At 39.7% G+C, this 21,363-nt stretch overlaps 1 protein-coding gene across 2 annotated transcripts; it reads left to right on the top strand.

Moving 5' to 3' along the window:
- Nucleotides 1–212: 212 nt before the first annotated feature.
- On the top strand, nt 213–20,628 carry adgrg1 (adhesion G protein-coupled receptor G1). Of its 2 annotated transcripts, none has more exons than XM_042417174.1 (15): nt 213–640; nt 9,239–9,311; nt 13,192–13,451; nt 13,870–14,056; nt 14,315–14,351; nt 14,648–14,726; nt 16,232–16,354; nt 16,474–16,590; nt 17,325–17,367; nt 17,483–17,589; nt 17,741–17,856; nt 17,982–18,241; nt 18,333–18,432; nt 18,655–18,929; nt 19,955–20,628. In XM_042417174.1, the coding sequence occupies exons 2-15, from the start codon at nt 9,248–9,250 to the stop codon at nt 20,074–20,076; spliced, it is 1,890 nt and encodes a 629-aa protein (XP_042273108.1). In that variant the 5' UTR covers nt 213–640; nt 9,239–9,247; the 3' UTR covers nt 20,077–20,628. The 2 variants fall into 2 exon arrangements, with proteins under 2 accessions (XP_042273108.1, XP_042273100.1); XM_042417166.1 differs by having other exon boundaries at nt 17,979–18,241.
- The last annotated feature ends 735 nt before the right edge of the window (nt 20,629–21,363 follow it).

Here is a 21,363-nt window from a genome sequence, read left to right as displayed (position 1 = left end):
ACTTTGAGAACCACCGCTATAAATTATATTTGTCTGCTATATTAGCTGTAAATAAGCATATTGAAAACTTCACCGAAATGTTTACAGGGTCATCTGTACAAAGATAAACACGGGGAATAAATAAGTCACAGATGTATTGTGAAAGTCCTGACCGGAAACAATGCCTCTATTGTCGTTGGTGCTTCAGATCCATACACTGTGTTCAGATCACATCTCGCGCACCCGCCGAAGTCCGTACCCGAGCAGAGGCGTCATCGGTCAGCGCTGCGAGTTGGCAGGGGTCTTGTTCTCAGGACTTTCCATTTTTAAAATATCCTCCAACAGTCTCAAGTGTTTTTAAAACGCCAGAAACGACCTGAAAAACAACAAGTGAATAAGTCTTAAGTTTTTTTTATTTTTTATCCTCCTTGTAGTCAACCTGAATCGGTTTATGTGATTTACTGAATTTGAGCGTCCATCCCTGGTTGTCACCGCGGTGTGTATTTAACGCTGCCTGGGCTACTTTTTCATTTCTTGCGGGGTCCAGTTTGTGTGCGACAGTGGGAGACGGTTTGTTTGGAGGCTTTAAGCATCAGAAAGGCTGGTAGTCTACAGCAGGAGACAAAAAAAACCTCGACTACTCACAGGAAAACTACTTAAGGTAAGCCAAGACACCCAAGAAGAAAAAGACTTTATCGCTAACGTTAGCTTTGAGACACAAGCTAGGCTATATAGTACCCCAAATTAATTTGAGCTCGTTTGATAGTCATTAGCACCTCCGCTGGTGACCTTTTTGCACTTTAAAAAATTCTCATAGTATTCATACTAAACTATAATGTCGTTCATATCGTGTCTTTTGAAAATATTCTTACGACAGATTTTATTTGTAACGTATCCTTAATGTATGTGAACCTGAGGCTGCCTTTGTGTGTGATTAAAATTAGCATTTTTTTCCCAGGTATGGATTTAATAAAATTAAAATTGCAAGGTTCACTCCCTCATTTTTTGCAGTGAAATCCCCCTTTAGTCATATATTCAGATATATATCAGATATATCAGATATTTTTTTAGGCAATAATGTTTTTAAAAATGTTTGTGTATGTGTGTGTTTGTGTTTGGGGGTGGGGTCATGAAGGCATCCTTATTATTATCCTTATTATTGTTTACAGTAACAGGGTTGTGCCAAGGCTTGATGTTTGCGTTCATGTTGGTGTTGAAAGGCGGGTTTCAAAGGGTGCAAACGGTGCTCTACTTTGTTTGTCATACATATACATCTGTGTGGTTTCCTGGCATTGCCTTGATGCACAATCAAAAGACTGCACTCAATGAAAAAAAAAAGTGTGAAAAACCCAAAACCTTTGGGCATTGTCTCATTTCAAATATTTCATAAACCACCACTTGCAGATCAGCGAAGCACTTGGTGAAAGTGAAGAAATGACAACATGAAGAAAGATTTTTTTTTTTTTTTTTAAACCCCTCTCCTGTGAAATGCAAATATTGCAGTGGATGTGTGACTCATTGCAGAAACACCCTCTCTTTTGTGCTGACTTCATTTTTCATAATGAGGAAAAGAAAGCCCCTGATGGCAAGCTGAACCTTGTGACCCGCACCTAAGGCCACGCTGTGGGTGATTTAAGCGTAATAATATGCTGGCTTTTGTCTGTGCATATGTCTGTTCACGTGTGTGTGTGTGTGTTGTTTTATTGATTTATTCATAGCCCCGAAGGAAATATCTGCAGCATTCCACCTGCTCCTCCAATTTCCTCACTGAGAACATCAAGATACAGATAAAGGAACACATAAACACTCAAGCAAATGCGCGCACTGCATCACTACGCTGCTATCGCAAAGAATGCAAGGTCCACACACAAATGTAGCCTAGGGAGCATTCCACATCAGCCATATTCTGTCTAGCCTTTGACTTCAACTTGAAACATTCCCATGCAGAGACTTTAATGCTCATTCCTGCTTGGACACAGTTCTGTCGGGTTTTATTTTAGTGTTTGTTGCATGCTGGTGAAAGGAAGAAAGTCCACATTATTGTAAATACTTTCAATTAGAAGCTTCCTCTGTAGCCGCTCAGTATATGACTGTAACCTGCAGTTTTCCAACACAAGTCCTGAACTGCTATACTTCATGCTGTAAATCAACATGTTGACCACAGCATGCCAGCTGCTTATTGTATTGTGACTCAAGAAAACAAACACAAATCTTATCTTGTAACCATGTTGGCAGCAGTTCAGAACATTGGAGCACAGTGTAACCTTCTCTCAGAGGCTCCTTTTGCAAGAAGATTCAAGAGGTTTTATTTGTCACATATGCATACAAGTACATATAGTGAAATGTTGTTGTGTCAAACTCCCAGACAGTGTAAAATGCAAGTGCAAAAAATTATAAAAGCTAAGCTAATATTCACAAAATCTATACCTATATCTATGAATGGAGCCAACAATAAAAAATACTATTGATAAAGAGACAAAACATACAAAGTTAGCAAAATATACAAAATATTAAATATGGTTATATAGTAAACAGTGCAGATAAGGTGGAACCAGCATTTGAATGACAGTAGTGCAGAGTATAGTATAATATACATAGGTGAAAGTGCTGGGGAGTTGATTGTTCATTGTTCCTGGCTCTGATAGTCAGTCTTATTCAGTCCCTCACCTTGTGATTTGTTGCTGTGCAGGCGTTTGTCTGATCGCAGCCACACAAACAGTCCACTGCTGGGGTAGTGAGGGTCCTCTACTGTCCTCCTAGCTCTGCTTACGCACCTCCTGTTGTGTAGGCTCAGCAGGGAGGGCAGTGCGGTTACTGTGGTCCGCTCAGCTAATCGCACAGTCCTGACAAATGAAAAAGACAAATATGGTCAAAGTGTTATTTCAGAAAAAAAAGTGAGAAGAGACTGTTTCCTGAAAGTGGTCGTGAAACACGTGTGTCGTTTTACTACCTTACATGGTGAATTTGTTTTACTCCTACTCCAAAGACACAGACGATAAACCCGGTTTATCAAATTGTGGGCATTATGAATCTTCTGCTGCAATAAATTTACTCATATGACAATTTAGAAATATAATTTTTCAAAGTGGCCTGTAACCTCTGTGCCTCGCCTGTCATTTTGTCCCAGTGTTGCACAGAGAGTGAGAGCTGTTTGTATGTGTGCATGTCTTTTAACCATTGGCTTAAACAGCCTCCGAACCGGCCAGTGATCTTTGACCCTCATTTACGCTAGCTGTCACTTCAGCTCTAAGCCATGACAACAAAGAGCAGCTTTTGTTCCCTGAATTACTCTTCCATGCACATTCTCTGCGCCTTCACTCTGCTGCTTGCAGGAGGGCGAAGGAAGACTAAAAGGACAAAACATCCACATTACACATTTGATCTAAATGTGTGTGTAAGGCAATGATGAAAACTTTTCTTTTTCTTTATTGTTAGCTGTACCTGAAATGTGCTTTGCAAGCCACGACTTATTGCAGGAGAAAACTGAGACCCAAAAAAGAACTGAAAAAATCACAATATATCATTCAGGTGAGCAGTCAGCAGACATTAAATAAGCAATTGCAACCATCCAAGAAGAATTGACATTCAAGTGCTATAATCACTGAGAAGTGCAGGAAGTGGTATATTTAAGGGGCTTTACAGTACTGACAGCTTTTCCTGTATGATGATATCAAGATCTGAGGTGCAGCTGTTACATAAAAGCCAAATCACCTTTTTGATAGAAATCACTTCCCATCTGACCTTTATCTTTTCTGACCCACAATCCTCTGCACAGCGAAAGATAGGCTACATCATACTGACTGAGCCGCTGAGAGAGCACAGACAGATGATGCATTCAAGCACAAACCATTTTGTCAACAATATTCAAATTTTGCACTACAGCCCACGATGGATGTATGAGCAAATGGGTCAAAGTTCAAGGCACAATGTTATGACAAAGTAGTATGTCCCAATTGTATGCATACTGTATGCATACTGAATGTTAGTACGTACTAAAAGCAGCATACGAGTCTACAGTACACCTCTTATAGCGGTTTTGTCAGACTGTTCTTACAGTGGTGCTTTGAGCTAAATGCTAACATCAGCTAACATCCTCACAGTGACATTGCTAACGAGTTATGTTTGGCAGGTATAATGTTTACCATGTTCACCATCTTATTAGCATGCTAATATTTGCACTAAACTATCCCTAAACACGAAGTACAGCTTAGTTTTGCAGGTATGTGGTCATAAACCAAACAAACTATTGGACAAATTAAAAATGTAACCCATTAATGGCACAAGATGAAAACTCTAGTGATTACAATTCATCCTGTTGGGAATTTGAACCAAATTTCATGACAATCCATCCAATATTTGTCGAGATATTTCCCTCTGAAGCGCAATTGTAAAGCAGATGAAAAGTCACCAAAGTCAGTTGGATACATCATCTGGGTACCATGGTTATCTGTACCAAATTGCATGACAATTTATCCATTAGTGAAATATTTCACTAAAACACAAAATGTCAACCTCATGGTGGGGCTATAGGAAAATTCAGTGGGTCACCAATGTCAATAGGCTTCATTCTAGGAAGTTTGTGAATGTCTGTACCAAATGACAATCCATCCAGTAGTTATTGGGATCTTTCTGTCTGGACCAAAGTGGTGGACTTGATGGACTGACATTGCCATCCCTAGACCCGTACCGCTTGTGAGCCACCATAAATCTTTAATTGTCTCAGACATAACTGAGTTGATTCACTGCTCTACTTTCAGTCTGATACCCACTCTCTCTGTCACTACTTTCTGCTGTCTGTATCACACCTTGTTTAGACTGCCATGTCACTGTACGTGTGGTCAAACAAGACTTGTGAAGATGATTAATAGAGGCAAGCTTGTCTGAGTGTGACGGTGTGAGTCATACCCCTATGTAATGCAGAGATGGGAAGATACATGGGAATTTTTTATTTGAAAACACTAAGTGACAGACTAAGAGGTCAGGAGGTTACGGGGCCTTATCTCGTTCACACATGTGTGGGTAACTGGAGGATTTGCATGCCTTCACACATAAACACATGTCGGGGCCCAATATCATCCCTTATTAGTGTGTAGGAGTGACAGGTGCACTGAAGCAACAAGTTTCAGAATGAGTAGGTCGGGCTCTGAAAAATGAGAAATGCTATGCGAGCAGCATTCCAGTGTGCGTCTTGCACATGACACACACACACACATACACACACACACACACACAGCAATTTATGCCAGTCTTTGGTCCGTGCTTCTCATGCGCATGCACACACACGTAAGAGCTGGGAAGTGAAAGAAAAGAGGAAATTCTTTGGCTGAATTGATGCCTGGGCGCCGTGCTGGGACAATAGAGAGGGTGTGGGGGTAGAGAGAGGGTTAGCTTACATGTCATGCCAATTCAGCGAGTTGAAATCTAGTGTGAGAGAGGGAAAACGTAGTGTTTGAGCTGAGAAACAGCAAATAATGGTTCTGTCATCAAGCCACACACAAAAGTAATGTATTTTTCCTGCAGTAAATACACTTCTTTGAAAGAGTAAGATTACAGACGTTCATATTGGGGACACACTTGTACACACACAGAAGGGTTTTGTGTTGAGGAAGATAGTAGGGGACATTTTTGCCTTCTCTTGAGAACTGAGAGCTCCACTGTGTGTTCACACTTTTCACACTTCTGTGGGTGGGGTGACACTGGTTTACTGTTTCCTTCAGTGAAACTGGAAGCCCTCTTCATCAATACACTATCTATAGTCAGATAGACGTATTGAGGCAAAACTGGTTGAGGCTGACGTGAGTCACACATTAATGCTGTGTTCACCACCAGTGTGATGCTGAATGACTGTTGTAGAGTCATATGTCATTATTCCTCCCCAAAAAATGACCGTGCTATCCTGGTTTGGTCTAAATTTCGCCAAAGATGGACATTGTTTCAATTATGTGTAGCTATCAAACCAAACCAGAACAGTTTTACATCATTTCTGACTATTTTGTGAAAACATTTTACATTTATTGTCTTTATCATAACATCCTCTCAGTAATCTGTTGAAAAAAACTAATGACAAGAAGATAAGGTAAGAATCTTACCAAGGTAATGTTTTATGAAGAGTGGCTTTTATTGCATTACAGATAATGTTGAAATGTTACGAATTTGTAACATTTCAAATTCACATTTCCTTGTCCTGGTATTTATATCATTGGAGTAGCCAAAAACAGATATTCCCACCTGGTCATTTGATCTATTTGTCTATTTTATCAATAGACAAAGAAATGGTTTGCTCAGTTGTCATGGAGATGACATCTCCATGACAACAGAGCCAACTCCCATCTGCTGATGAATACCATGAGGTACGTTTGAAGGTCTCTGAAAAGCTAGTAAGTGGACCTTCAGTTTTTGTAACTCAGGGTTAAAGAACGACCTTTTCACTCTCACATTTCTCAATTGAATTTCCAAAACCTTCCTCTGCCTGATAAGTAGGTTTGTGCTTTTGAAACCACACCAGGTTTCTGCATAACATGATGTAGTAGACCACCACCGCATTTGTATCCACAGTTATCACCACAGGACCACTTGACTGTGTGCTCTTCAAGCCAGTCGGGTCTGACCCCATTCTGGGCTGCAACCTCTGTTGTAATAAAATAAGCTTATTTAGCTTTTGTTTATGTTTACAATGGATTCCTTTAAATAGTCTCAGGAGCTCCACAGTAAAAGTGCTGTAGCTGTAAATACTTAATGCCTACCATACACTAGAAGACTTTGAAAAGACTAAAGTTTGACACCCTCTCACTGAGTTTTTAGTCACAGATTAACAAAGGAGCAGAAACTGAAGCCGCTTTTGCCCACAGCTGCCTTTTTTAAGGTAAGGGTTAAGGTTAGGCATGTTTTGGATATTGTTAAGGTTAATCTCCAGGAAATGAATGTAAGTCAATGTAATATCCTCTGCAGTGTTGGAAACATGACTGTGTGTACGTGCATGCGGGTGTGTTTAACATTAGTTCCTCTTCATAAACCACTGTGAAGTCACACCTTAGCTTTCCCTAATCTTCTAATGCCGCTCTAGTCATCTAAAGGAGAAGTACCAAAACCACAACGCAACCAAATGATGTTATGTCACAGAGTTACAGAGGCTGCATATCCTCATGTGCATCCTCAAGTCAAAGTTATTAGTATTTATATATTGTCCTTTTTTCAGTAGAATAGTATATTATGTACAGCAAGTCATTCTGACATACAGATTACTCACCTTCCCCAGAATATATCTTTTATTTCTGAGCTGTTTGTCCATCTTTAACACAGTCTCACACTGTATGTTATGCTGGTTGATTTTACCCCAAATAAGTTGTAAATAGGTATGGAAATGATAAAACTAAGAATATGCAATATTGCATTTGAAGAACTGAAATGCACAAGTGGTTAGAAAAGTGAAACAGCTCCAAAGTTAGTCACAACTGGTTAACCTAACCTGACAACACCAAATAGAGAGCGGAGAATTGTGTGGCTGCTGAGCACTCTTAATATAATATTCATAACATGCTTTCATTAGTGTATAATCAGCTGATACTAAGAGTCGTCGTGTTTTCGTTGCCTTAGAATGAGCCCTTTATATCTACATAGGGAGCGGGTCCTCTTCCATGGAGCCTGCCATGTTGCACCGCCATGTTTCTACAGTAGTCCAGAACAGACAAACTGAGCGCTGGCTCTAGAGAGCTACGCTGCCACTGTAGGGTTTCCTGCATGCTTGGAAGGGGATGGTGAGGGGAGGTGTATTCATTTGGTTGCAATCTGTAACCTCACCGCTAGATGCCACTAAATCTTACACACTTTTAATTAAACACTCCGGTGAAAACCAGTGAAAATGGCATTGTTGCAATGTTAAATCAGTAAATGATGCACAAGCTGTTAAAGTGGTGAAGTGTTATAAAGCACAAAATTCATTGTAGTTTGTGTGTGTGTGTGTGTGTGTTTGTTTAATTGTCTGTGTATGTGTGTGGCTTCTTGGTTGTTCAAGGCTTAGGTCTGTCTCGAGTATTAGGTGTGTATCTCTTACTTATATATAGGCTACTGACCCCACAGACTGTGCAGTTTTTGCTATGTCTGTGGTTCAGCCGGTTCCTGTCTGTCTTGTGACGACAACCACGACTGTTCCATTTCCCCTCCAAAACCTAGGCTACATCTCTTTACACAACTTTTCGTTGTCACACATACTGTACATCAGGGCTGCTCGATCATGGCAAAAATCTTTATCACAATTATTTCGGTCAACACTGGGATTATGTAACACGATTACTCATTGACTTTGGAAACATCATGCATTTATTGAACTTTTTAACATTTCCTCGAACTTTCAATATAATTCAGCTGAAAAACAAATAAAAACTAAATGAAAAAAATGAGAAATAAATTATATATATATGTATATAAAAGTAAATAATATAAAATAACAAATTAGACCAAAATAATTGAGATCATGTTATTGTAGTAAATGATCATTCATCATAGAACTTTGAGAAGCAATCATTTTGACAGGAATCATTGACTTGTGTTATCATGTAGTGTATAACCAGGTTACAGTGGGTTCTCTCACACAGAAATTGATAGAAATTGAAAATGACGTGTGTGGTTAATTGACAAATGTCTGTCTGATAACGTTCACTTGGTTCTCAGTCTAATATGTTGCAAGTGGAAGTTTTTTAGGGGAACTTAGTTACTTAATGTCTGCGGTTAATATAGAAACAGTCAATATCAACTATGTTACTCTTTTCTTTGAAACTTGGCATGATGAAAAAAATGAACTGTTGCTGTGTGTGTGCAAGTTAAAGGGTAAGACTTGATAACAGCACAGAAAGGTCACTGTGTATATTGAGCCTGAACCCATTTGTATTCATGGATATGAGTATAGATAACAGTGCAGGAAAATATTATTTATAAAACTTTTTATGATGTCAAACCTGTGTTGCCTTTAGATAGGGACTTTTTGTTTCATACAGGATGTATGTCTGCACATAGAAAGAATGTAAGGGATATGCCTGTGTTTTATTGGAATTTGCCTTTGGATACATAATTATAACTTATTTGTACAGGCAGCACATGCACACCATGCTTTTTCATTTAATCCTCCACTTTATCACCAGCCGGTTTCAACGGTGGAGTTTCTCATGTGCTTACTGACTGCTCTCCCTGCCTATATGCAGAAATTAACCATGTATTTGTTCCTTTTTTACAGCTGCATTTCATTCCCTGTGCTTACCTCTTGCAGTTGTCACCAATGGAGCTCCGACTGACCAATACTCTGAGGGCTGGCTTCATCTTAATCATCCTCCACTCCACATGTAAGATGAAAAAGTGACTTTATCATCTTAAGCAGCTGTTTGATCCTCATATTCAGCGTCAAAACTGTGCTACTACACACTGCAGCTCCAGCCTGATGCATACGTCTGTATGTATATGTCTTTTGGTTGGACCACAGAGGACATTTGAGCATGTGACAGTGGAACATGGAAACTTTCAGTTTTGCTTACATTGTTCAGATGAGAAAATAAACAACAGTGTCAACCAGAGTAAGATTAGTTTTCCTGTAGTACACTCAGTCAACAGGAAACCAAAGCGGCCCTGAGACAAAGAGTAAAATGAATACTTAATACAAAAATAAAAATGATTGCAAAGATTGCAAACTAAGTGTAAAGCTTCAAATAATAACTTAAATTCATACTTCAAATAACAAAATCAAACAAACAAAAGCCACCTGCTATATTTAGCTGCAAAGGTAACCAGCTGGCAGGCTGACAGGTTGTGTGTTGTGCACTTAGGCTGCAGGGTTGGGGGCCACAGAGAGAAAGTTGAACCACAGTCAACTTTTGGAGAAACGCAACCTGTAATGCTGCACAACGCCGCCGTATGACAAAAACTTTACTAGGAAGAGGGGAGGACATTTCTCTTTGTTTGATAACGTTAAAAGTAAAGCTTTGCTGACGGCTTCCCGACTCATTTCAAAAAGACAAGAGAGAGAGAGAGAGAAGCAGTGGTCGAGCAAGCCAGAGAGTGCACAAGGAAAACGAGCTGTGGTGGAGAGAAAGCCGGTGAACGAGAGGAATAAAACATTATTTTCTGAATGGATTCTGAATCGACAGAGATAGAAACTGCGATTCTTATGTGAATCGTTTTTTTTTTAGCGCACCCCTAGTATCTCCCTTCATAAACTTGTAAAAAAAACCACATGAAGTTACTTGTTCACACATGTACATGCACACATCTTTAAGTCACAAGTGCAAATTTTGTGGGTTTTTAGTCACTCATGTTGCACTGCAGTCTTGGTGCTAAGGATGACCGCGTCTGTCATGCTGTCTGCAACTATGCGGTTTCCAGAAAGGTTTACGAAATCTCGCCTACACAAACCTCTCTAAAATCACCCTTTTATTTAAGTTTTGCTCGTCTGTTTCACCTTTATTCTATATTCTTCCAGCTGATGCGATGACACTGAAAAATACTATTTTATTCTGATAACGTTAAGATGAATCAGTGATTCTTACCAGCATCTCTTATTAAGACCAGTTAGTAGACTATACTGAAGGCATTTCCTTTATTCTGGTGACTCTCTTTTGATGGCAGGTATCTGTTTCTTCTCCATCTAATAGACCTTTTCCATTTTGACTTGTCAAAGCAGTAAAAGCACAGTTGGAATTAATAACATTAATGAGGGCTGCATTCCATGTAGATGAGCCAGTCCCAGCGCTCACCCACTGACATGGCTTACTGGGACACTTATTAGAATGGAGCCATTGTTAGTGTTATTATTTACACCTGTGCACTTTTTGCTTCAACAAATCTGTTGTGAAAAGGGTCTGTTGGAGCGATGATGCGTACTGTCAAGCCACAGTTACACACAGGACATCCACCACTTAAGTTTTTTTGCAACTAGCAGACTGTTACAAAATAACCACAGAAACTTCTGTGCTTATCAAACATATCTGTTATGGTTGATTATCCTATTTCAGTTTCTAGCACAAATCCACAGCTGTGTTGAATACTGACACATTGAAAACAGTTCACACAGTCCCATGGAACATTTCATTCTACTTAAGAGTCATTAGCCGCTCTTATCGATCTATGTGAGCTGCTGTAGTCATATATGAAAGTCTTCATGCCCCAGAAAACACTAAGTTTCTGAAGAGCTCTCACCATGATTTCCAAACTGCCAGTGCATAACAGGAAATGCCCTTTGTCTAAAAGGGATGAAAGTAGCGAATGTTATTGGCCTTGATTGTCACGGCCTCTAACACGGCCACCCGTAATGTATGATAATGTATTCTTACTGATCCCGCCCCGTATTCAAGTACGCCACAGACAAGCCCAGCCATAAAAATACCAGAAGTCTTTTACTTTTATCCTATGCTTTCATTAGATAGACAGACAAAGTACTTTATTAGTCCCAAAGGGAAATTAAAATGTTACAGCAGCCACTTGACATTAATCAAAATACAAAAACAGTAAGGTAGATAAAGAAACAAATACAATTTAAAGAATAAATAGAATAGAGACTAGAGATATAACCATAACTATAATATACTATTTGCTGAGTATACACTGTTCAGTGATGTTATGCTATAATACACTGTACATTAGTGCAAGTCAGGTGGAATTGCTTCGGTAGTAATGTGCATGATTGTCCATGGATGTTAGAATTAAGTGTACACTATTGCAGTGCCTGTTCTAAACATGTGTGTTCGGAACAGGACGATTTTTCAATACCTAGAGAGAGTTGTGCCCGTCCCCTAAATGCCTCTCAGGCAGACTATTGGTAGATGCTACAATTTACCTAAACACCTCAGATGAAGGCTATCAGTAGATGATACAATTTACCAATGTTCCCTAAATGCCTCATACACAGGCTATCAGTAGACGCTATAATTTACCAATGTTCCCTAAACACTTCACATGAAGAATATCTGGAGTCGACAATTTTGTGTTGAGTTGAAGTTGATTGGATGAACTGTAGTGTCCGTTCAAAACGTGCCCGAGACATGCACTATGCCTCCAACACACATACAAAGTTCTCAAGTGTGAGGACCGAGAATAGAGCTTAATCTCTTAACTTGTTGTTTACGCCTGGGACACACTGGATGTGTGAACCTCATTAGTGGGTGTGCGTTGCTGAACCGCTGCATCTCTCATGCTTGCAGCGTCCACACAGGAAGCGCATCTGCTGTGGCGCTTCTGCCACTGGCAGTCTTATCTTTCTCTTTCCCCGGTCTATTTCTGCTGAGAACCGCGCGCGTCACATGGAGAAAATAGTCGAGACCTCGAATCTCAAGATGAAGCGACGCAGCAGGCTGTGTGGCTGCTCTTACCTGTTAACACGGGCGCTGAAATGAAAAGCAAGAGGTTCCGCGACGCACGCGCGCTGCTCACACATCCAGTGTGTCCCAGGCGTTAGAGAGTTAAACCGGTAGTTGGTAGTTCTTATCACTACGGATGTAATCTCTGACCACAGTGTGGGTTCAAATGGCAGTGTGATGGATAATGTCTTCACTGTCAGAGTGGTCCCCTCTCTGGACACTGAGGGTGTCACTGTACAGCTGGAAGGAATAACATCCTGTAGCGTTCTTTGTTACCTCCTGATCCTCATAATTATATCTGTGATTTTATTTGATAGTAATTCTCATCTCACTGTAAATGACTTTGGTCAACATTTGTTGTTTTAAAATGTGTTCTATAATTAAATGGACTTAACCTCTATTTGCACCGTACATACATGGTACGTACCAGTGACTCATGGAAATAGTTCACAGTAAGTTCACTCTCAGTTTCACACATAGTAGGTTTTTTTTCTGAGTCTTTGTGTAAACTCACTGTTGATATGTGCGGACTTTCTCATGCAGATCTTTTTCACAGGTTTACAAAGGATGATCAACCACAGGCTTGTTTCTTTCTTAACATTATTTCACAAGCCCAAAATCTTCTTGACCATTATTTGCGTCAATAAGAATGTTTCTACACATGAAAAATGTGTGTCAGGATGGTGTTACTTTTTTTTATTTTTTAGAGTGTGAGCTCATCTGTGTGTCTGTGGGTTTATGTGTAAAACACCATTGTGTCAAAATTGAATTCACATATCTTATTAAGACTGAATATGTATTTTCAGTCATTTTTCAAACACAAAACCAAACATCAAGCTACTGTTTGTCAACCTCTTTTTGTCTCTCCATCCACCAGTTTCAAGTGAAAATGACTGGGACTTTTGTGGCACCTGGCGACATGGCAGTGGTTCCCTGAGCCTGAACATCAACCTGTCTACAGGCTGTAATCAGATCTTAATATCAGCCAATGAGAGCTCTCTGTCCATCAGTGGACAGATCACGGCTCAGTGTGCACGGTCTGAGGTGATTCTCCTCAACCAGTATGGACTTGATTCAAGGGGGGAAAGTCACTTCTGTCTGTACTGGGAGCCATTGCGGGACCAGATGAAATTGCAGGTAACACAAGGCGGAAGAAGGCAAGATGAGGATTTGTTGTGGAGTATGTTTGCATGCAGCAACTTCTCACCTTCAGAAGCTAATGTAAGCCAGATTTATCACCCGTGAGTGATCAGGCACACTGTATCTCTTCATGATCATCTGGCTCCATAACATCAAAGACAAATACATTTTTCTAAACCTGCTCAATGTGGGAGGATAGCAAGAAGTCATCCTCCTACAATATAGATATTGTGAAAACAAAAGTAACTGCTGTTGGCAGATGCATTATCAAGATAATACCAAGTGAAAAGCAGCAAATGATAAAACAAACAGTGAATGTGTACAGTTTGCACTGTATATTCTACAGTAGCTTAATTCCTTGTTGAAGAGCATAATGCAGCTTGTTGTTGTTTGTCTTTTCTTATTTGTTGTACAGGTTGGAGGAGAGAACTTTATTCTATGCGAGCCCATTGGCCTGCCAGACTCCTGTTGCTCTGAGCTGTCTAATGACCAAAACTTCCCAGAAGCAACCTACGGCATTGTCAATGGAATGATCAAAAGTGATTTAGTCACCGATAAAACACTGACAGCCTACGTGTTCAATGGAACCCACAAAAGCTGCAGTAAGGAAGGATTAATGTTATCTATCTCACCTGTATATGGAATAAGTTTTATTCTTTATAAGTAAAGTGAAGATTTTCTGTGTTATTGATGACTACAAAAAGTCAGTTTCTCCACATTAATTGTTAAAATTCCCCTTTGTCCAGTCAAATGTATGCAAGGATGGATGGATTTGTTCAACTCAAAATCCAAAGATGATCCAAATGATTTTGATTGTGTTTGACATGTCAAAACTATGCTTTCTTTCTTGTTTTTTGCAGAAACATTGTGTCCTAATACGAGCCAGGAAGACAACATGTAATTTCCTCTCTCTTTAATCTCAAATATGCCATGACGTTAACTGTCGTAGTAGCATGACAGGGTGTTTTAGTCAACATCCTTCCTCATATGACTTTGTCTTAATTACTGAGGCCAATGTCTAGAGGCTTTGTGTAATCAAGCGTCAGTGAAAAAAACGAACTTTGACTACAAACAGGATACTAAACTTGATACTGTGTTAGGGTTAAAAAATCAATTGTTGTTTTATAATAGCCATCTCAAACTGCAGTTTATCATGTCAAATTATGGTGGTGTGTGTTAATGTGTGTGTCTAGGTTGAAGAATACCCCCTGTGCTCGCAGCTCTGAGGTGGAGATGAAGGAGGATTTCAGAGGCTACAACATCACTTCGCCTGTAAGACAAACACACAAAAAGAGGAGTTGACTCATTATCACATTCAGAAGGATACCAGGACTTAATGAAAAGACCAAAACCAGCTGTACATTAGTCCATCTCTCAATACTTTTCATCTTCCCTGAGCTGTAAGATGTGGTCAGCCTCCAGCTCACTGGTTTCTACTGAAGATGTAAATCTTTAAAAACAGATGACAAATACATACTTTCACTTTTTAAATGACTAAACAATTTCCTAAAACAGCTTTTAGCAAACATTACTACCAAAGTAAATAGCGTATTTGTTGGGAACTATTTTTGATGCACTACTTTGGATACACAGTTAGTAGGATGAATTCATTTTTGGTATTTGTCTAGAGTAAGAAAAATACAGAAGCCTTACCAGTAAATATGATGTGGTTTACACAGACTACATCAGCATGACTGTGACCCCACTGGTTCCTTCTTGTGTTTTAGCAGCATATTCAAAAAATAAAGCACATTTCCTCTTATACGTAAACTGAAAGTGAAATGAATCACTGTAGCAAAATAATCTTAACTCAAATAGCCACTTATAAGCTTTTTGTAGGTTTCAACTGCATCACATGGTCCTCTTCAAAAATATTTAAGCTGCACAGCAGTCCTACTGGTACCATGAAGAGTCTGTCATCATGCATCTGACACAGCAGTTCTCTCAGAGTGCATTATTAGTAGCTGTAGTAGTAGCGTTGCTTATTTCTTAGTAGTGACTTTATAATTTAGTGATATTTCTAGAGCTGGTTCTGTATATGAAAAGTATAAAATAATTCCTCTTCAGTGGCAGCAATGGGTAGAATGAGAGTTTTCCTGTTTAAAGATGAACAATTAAAAATATAGCTTAATATATTCTCTTAATTCACATGCAAAGTGCTTAATAAATCCAGAAAATAACTCACAGCCTGTGTATCTGTCCTCTAGTTGCGCTTAGGAAGCATTACAATGGCTACAGAGGACTTACACTCACCTCCCCTCTATAACATTGCTCTACTTGGTAGACTGCCACACATCTGTGACTGTGTGCGTCCATTTTTTAATCATTGGCTTACTTTATAGGAGGTTTTTAACCCAGTGAATGAGTAACTCTCAACAGCTTCATTCAAGTCTAGCACGGTGATTTACTGAAGATGAGGAAATAGATGAGAGGCTAGCCACATGAAAGAGACAGATAACAGCATTTCACTGGCAAGTAGAGGATGGATGTGGAAAGCTGACATTTTTTCTTCCAAATGATCTTAAAATAGATCCGTTTGTGTAAGTACCCGGCCATAGGTAGCAATCTACAGGCAGATCTACTCATTACAAATGTGTACACCATGAGGTTGTGATGCACACTCTCACAAGCAGAGCAGCAGGGTGGAACAAGTCGTGTCATTGATTTCTCTCACAATTTTAATGTGAAAACATTTGAATTTACTGGCAATGTTACTACATCTATTAAACTGAATACTTTTCATGTATTCTCTTCACTCTATATATTCTGTTTTCCAGGTCATGAAAGATGCTCCTCCAGAGTCCGTTACCTCTGTCCATCTGCCCCCTGCTCTAAAACAAGCTGCAAAGAACAATAAGAAAGTAGTCTGCACCTTCTTCAAAAACAACTCCCTGTTCCAGGTGAGCCTCTGTTTGCTCTCTATCAACACACACAACACAGAAGAGACACTTCTCTTCCTATATGTGAATATGTAGACTTGTACGAGTGGGAAGGTAAAGATGTGAGTTGTGTGTTTCAGGAGGGTCACAAAGAGGGCATCATTCTCAATGACGTGGTAGGAATCACCGTGGAGAACGAGGTCATCAGAGATCTGCCTGAGCCAATCAAGATCAGTTTCCACCATGATGTCATTCCTGTAAGTCCGCTTGCTTTTGCGAATGAGAGTTTATATCATCTAAATCTATACTTTCAGATTTTACTGTTTTAAAATGTGGTGCAAAAAGTCTCCCATTCAAAATTCAAGCGTTTGATGCTACAAACAGTGAATGTAATTGTCTTTGTTAACTAATTAAGGGAAAATTGGTGGTTTTGCTCACTGTTTAATGGTGGCCACAGGTGCTTTTATGAATTGATCACACAGACAGCATGGAAAGCCCTTTACTGTGAGTGGAGTTGGATATTTTTTCCTGAAATGCTGCCAAACCCTTGCTGTAACAAACACAACTCTAACAAATGTCTGCGCTGTACATGTCCGTTAACACCGCTCAAATGTTGGTTTGCTGCAAACACAGTTGAAAAAAAAAAGGAAAATAGATGCTCCTTTCCTGTTCCATGACGTCTGTTTCAAGCTGCCTAAACAACACAGAGAGCACACAAAAACCACTTGAGGTTTTTTCTTTTCTTACTTCACATCTTGTGAAAACAGATGGTGTTGTTTATACGCTTAAGACAATCAAGACGCTTTCGCACATAAACCCACCGTTTAATATGCTACCTGACATGTCGGGGTTTTTTTGACCGTGACTTGAGCTGTGCGGTGTTTACTACCAAGTACCTGACCTTTTCTTGATATGACTGTAAATGTTGTAGCATCTGTCTTCATGTGAAATAATAATAATAGCTTACATCTCTTTTTTTGTGTCATTTCAGAAAACACATTCAAGGAAATGTGTCTCATGGGACACCAGGAAAGGTTGGAACCCCCTTATTAACTAAAAAAAACCCCACAAAATTTCTCACATAACATATATTGGTTTCTCTCTCGATCCCATACATGATAACGAAGTATGTTTCAATTCTTTGTGTAGATCCGATGAAGGTGAATTGGTTGGTTGACGGGTGTGAGACACAGGGGAAAGGACCAAAACACACCGAGTGCCACTGTGACCACATGACTTACTTCTCTGTCCTAGTGGTGAGATATACAGCCAATACACTGATACTTTTTTATACAAGAAGAAGAAGAAGAAACACACCAAAAAATACATATGAAGAGAAGCATGAACAGCGTATTTAGATGTTCAAAGGCCCTGTTTCTCTTCTCATTGTTCTGTGTACCATGACAGCAACTGGAGGCTCGACCAGTGCGCCACCTCCTGGCACTGACCACCATTACATCTCTGGGTTGCGCCGTGTCAGTGATCAGCTGTATCGCTCTCATCATCTTCCTCTTCAGGAGGAGGTAACACTACTTTTTCAGAGCTTATGCAGCGTATCAGAAAATCAAACGATCTTTAAGAATGATGCGACAAACCCATTTCCACTCCCCCCTTCTTTCACTCTCTGTCTCTCTCTCGCCTCTAGCAGGCGATCTAATGAGCAGTCCATACCCATCCACTTGGGCTTAGCTGTTTCCCTCACCCTCCTCAATCTGCTCTTCTTCTTCACCGGGATCCTGGCCAACGTGGGAGGGCAAGGTGTGTGCGTCTGGGTGGGGGCCGCCCTTCACTACGCCCTGCTCAGCTCCTTCGTCTGGATGGGCATAGAGGTTTTCCACACCTTCTGGTTGGTCTGCATGGTTTTCAACCCCTCCCCGAAGCCGTACATCTGGAACCTGGTCGGCTACAGTGAGTGTGTTAAGTAACATTTCTTAATTCAAGGTACATTAAGATAAACATGATAGTAATGTGTGTATAACCTTTAAAATGTATTTTCCAGTTCTCCCTGCTGTTCCTATCATCATCCTGGCTGCAGTGGGTGACGTCTATGGCGTGAGAGAGGTGGTGCCAAGCGATGACGTATCCAATCCTTATCTGATGTAAGCAAGATTATTATTACAATGATACTCGAAATAGAGAAACATACGCAGTAATGCCTGGATAATGTACAAATAAAAGCCAGTATCATAAATCACAGTCCACATACTTTATTTTGACAGTAGAGGAGTGATGTCATGTCAGTTTCAGAAAAAAATAAGTAATTTGGAAACTATTCTGGGATTGTTTGCTTTTCTTTCTCTAAGGGTATCTTGTGTTTCCAGGTGCTGGATGAAAAACAACAAAAAGGCCTGGCTGGCGCATTATTTCACCAATATGACGGTCCTGGCCATCCTGGTGATCTCGGGCATTGTGATGCTGGTCCTGGTCTACAGGGAGATTCACACCAGGAACGAATGGAAGCAGAACCGTGTCGCATTTCTCAGTATCTGGGGCCTCAGCTGCCTCTTCGGGACAACTTGGGGTCTCACCTTCCTGGACTTCACACCTCTCTCTGATTGCATTCTCTTCCTCTCCTGCATCCTCAATTCATTTCAAGGTAGAAGAATTGCATTTCTTGGCATCATATGCCGCCACCAGACTTGGCATTGTTGTCACACAGGCAAATATAGTGATCCAAAGGAAGACAGAGTTAGAATGAACAATGACAAGCTGCATAGTTTTACAGTATTTTTTTACCACTGTCACAGAAGGCTTAACTATATATAGTCAGGTTTTGGGCAGAGTTATTTTCATTGTTTTCCAAGAGATTGCTGACTGTATTCGGAGCCAGTGGTCCATTGTATCAGTGTGAGAATGAGACAATGGCCATGGTTAATCAAGGCTTTCTATTACTGGTGCCTATCAGAAGAAAAGCTGTTTCCTCTGACATGCAGCACACTTATTGTTGATTCACGTCCAAAAACTCAACTTATTAACCCTGTTTTTGCTGCACGTTGGTAGTTCAGAAATAGTATTCTCTATACCAACTTGCTAACATGTGACAGTTAATAACACAAGTGCTTAGACCCACATCTGGAGTATGCATGGCCCTATATTCACACGTGCTCCATGAGACATTATGTTATGAGTTAGCTTCATGCAAACAGTACACACAATTTTAATTTAATTTTACCAGATACTACTCTAAGTTCTCTCCTATTGATAACCAATTAAATTACATGATATCACTGAAAAGATTAAAAGATTTAAATACATTTCATAGGAAAAGAAAGAATCCTTTTCCCCCCTGAAATACACACTTTGTAACTAAGTGAAAAAAACAAAAAAAAAACAAAGCCTATTGAAAAACTACATAACTTAAGCAAGTCCAAGTTCATAAATGTAATACAAGACAGAGAATATCAGACGTCTGCAAGGCAGCATTCACAAACAACAGAAGCAAAATCACCCTCCAAACACTGTGTACATGCTCTAGTGAGTATGTGCATTTCCTTTATTGATTGAGTTAAGCTAAAATCAGTGTAGCTGAAAGACTCACAGTCACTGTGCTGTAGATTGATTCTGAAAAGCTGAACTAGGAAGAGAAAATAAATGAATCTTGGTTCTGATCTGTCCCCCCAGGCTTCCTCCTGATGCTGCGCTTCTACATGCTGGACTGGATGCGGAAACAGGCTGGCGGCTCTGGCCTTGGCAGTACCAGCACCGGATCCACCAGACATCATATGCTACAGGAGAAGAGCTAGATGGATTAAAAGGATGTGGCACGTGTCACACAGGTAGACTCAAAGCTTCAGCAGTTAAGGTTTGTCATGCACCAGCATTAACATCAACCATCAGTTAGTTACCTCTTGGTGCCATTTGACAAGCGACTTGATTACTTGATTCCACTCTGGGTCAGTGGAGAGGAAATAACACAAACCATCACTCAGGACTCATAATACAAGCCTGGAGCTTGTATATGTGTATATGTAAAATACCTAGACTGGGTCTAGTTAAAGAAGGGAAAGAGATTAGGGATTAAAGATTTTAAAAATGTAAAATGAAGACAATATAAGTCTTCATTTCCAGACAAAAAAACATGGGGAAATTTAATAATTGCAGCTTATTGCACTGTGATTGCTTTTGTATCAGCTGTAAAGAAAAAAATATATATTATTATCGAATTGCTGTCATTTTTTGAACCGTAGATAAGCTTTTTAATTTTGTACTTTGTTTTGTAGCTATTTTTAAAGGACCAGTCTGTAAGATTTAGTGGCATCTAGCAGAACTGACTTGGCAGAAATGGAATATAATATTCATAAGTATGTTTTAATTAGTATATATTTCCATGAAAATAAGAATTGTTGTATTTTTGTTACCTTAGAATGAGCTCTTTATATCTATATAGAGTGCAGGTCCTCTTCCACAGAGGCCGCTATGTTGCACTGTCATGTTTCTACAGTAGCCCAGAACAGACAAACCAAACACTGGCTCTAGAGAGGGACTTTCACATTTTTCCAAGCCACCGTAGGTTCTCCTACACGCTTGGGGGGGGGGGGGGGGGGGGGGGGGGGGGGGGTGTTGCAATCTGCAGCCTCACCGCTAGCTGCCACTAAATCCTACACACTGGTCCTTTAAATCTTTTAAAGTAGCACTTTTGATTTTCAGTCTTTTAAAAATGTACTTATAGAACCTCAGTGAATGGGAAACTATATTGCTTATTGTTTATACAAGCCGCCTCATATAGAAGTCATCTTTTCTATTGTTGTAATATGCATTATAAGACATTTCATATACAGTATGTTTGTATTGTAAAATAATAGCTGAATGTTTTATAAAGGATGAACATTGAGATTGTTCCAGAACTTCAGTCAATGTAATACAAATAAAACAATAATTCAAAATGGACCAAAAGGCACTTAAATGAAACCACAGTTTAAACTATATTAGGTTAGCAGAATGTGGTCTGATTAAAGTATAAATTTCAAATTCCTGCCTACGTAATGTAATTAATAAAGCATTACTATCATCTCCAGCTGAACCCTCAAGTG

This window comes from Thunnus maccoyii, chromosome 1 (assembly GCF_910596095.1).
Source record: "Thunnus maccoyii chromosome 1, fThuMac1.1, whole genome shotgun sequence".
In the NCBI taxonomy this organism is placed as follows: Eukaryota; Metazoa; Chordata; class Actinopteri; order Scombriformes; family Scombridae; genus Thunnus; species Thunnus maccoyii.
Note: the sequence above shows the minus strand (reverse complement) of the source record. Positions and strands in the feature narration are given on the sequence as shown.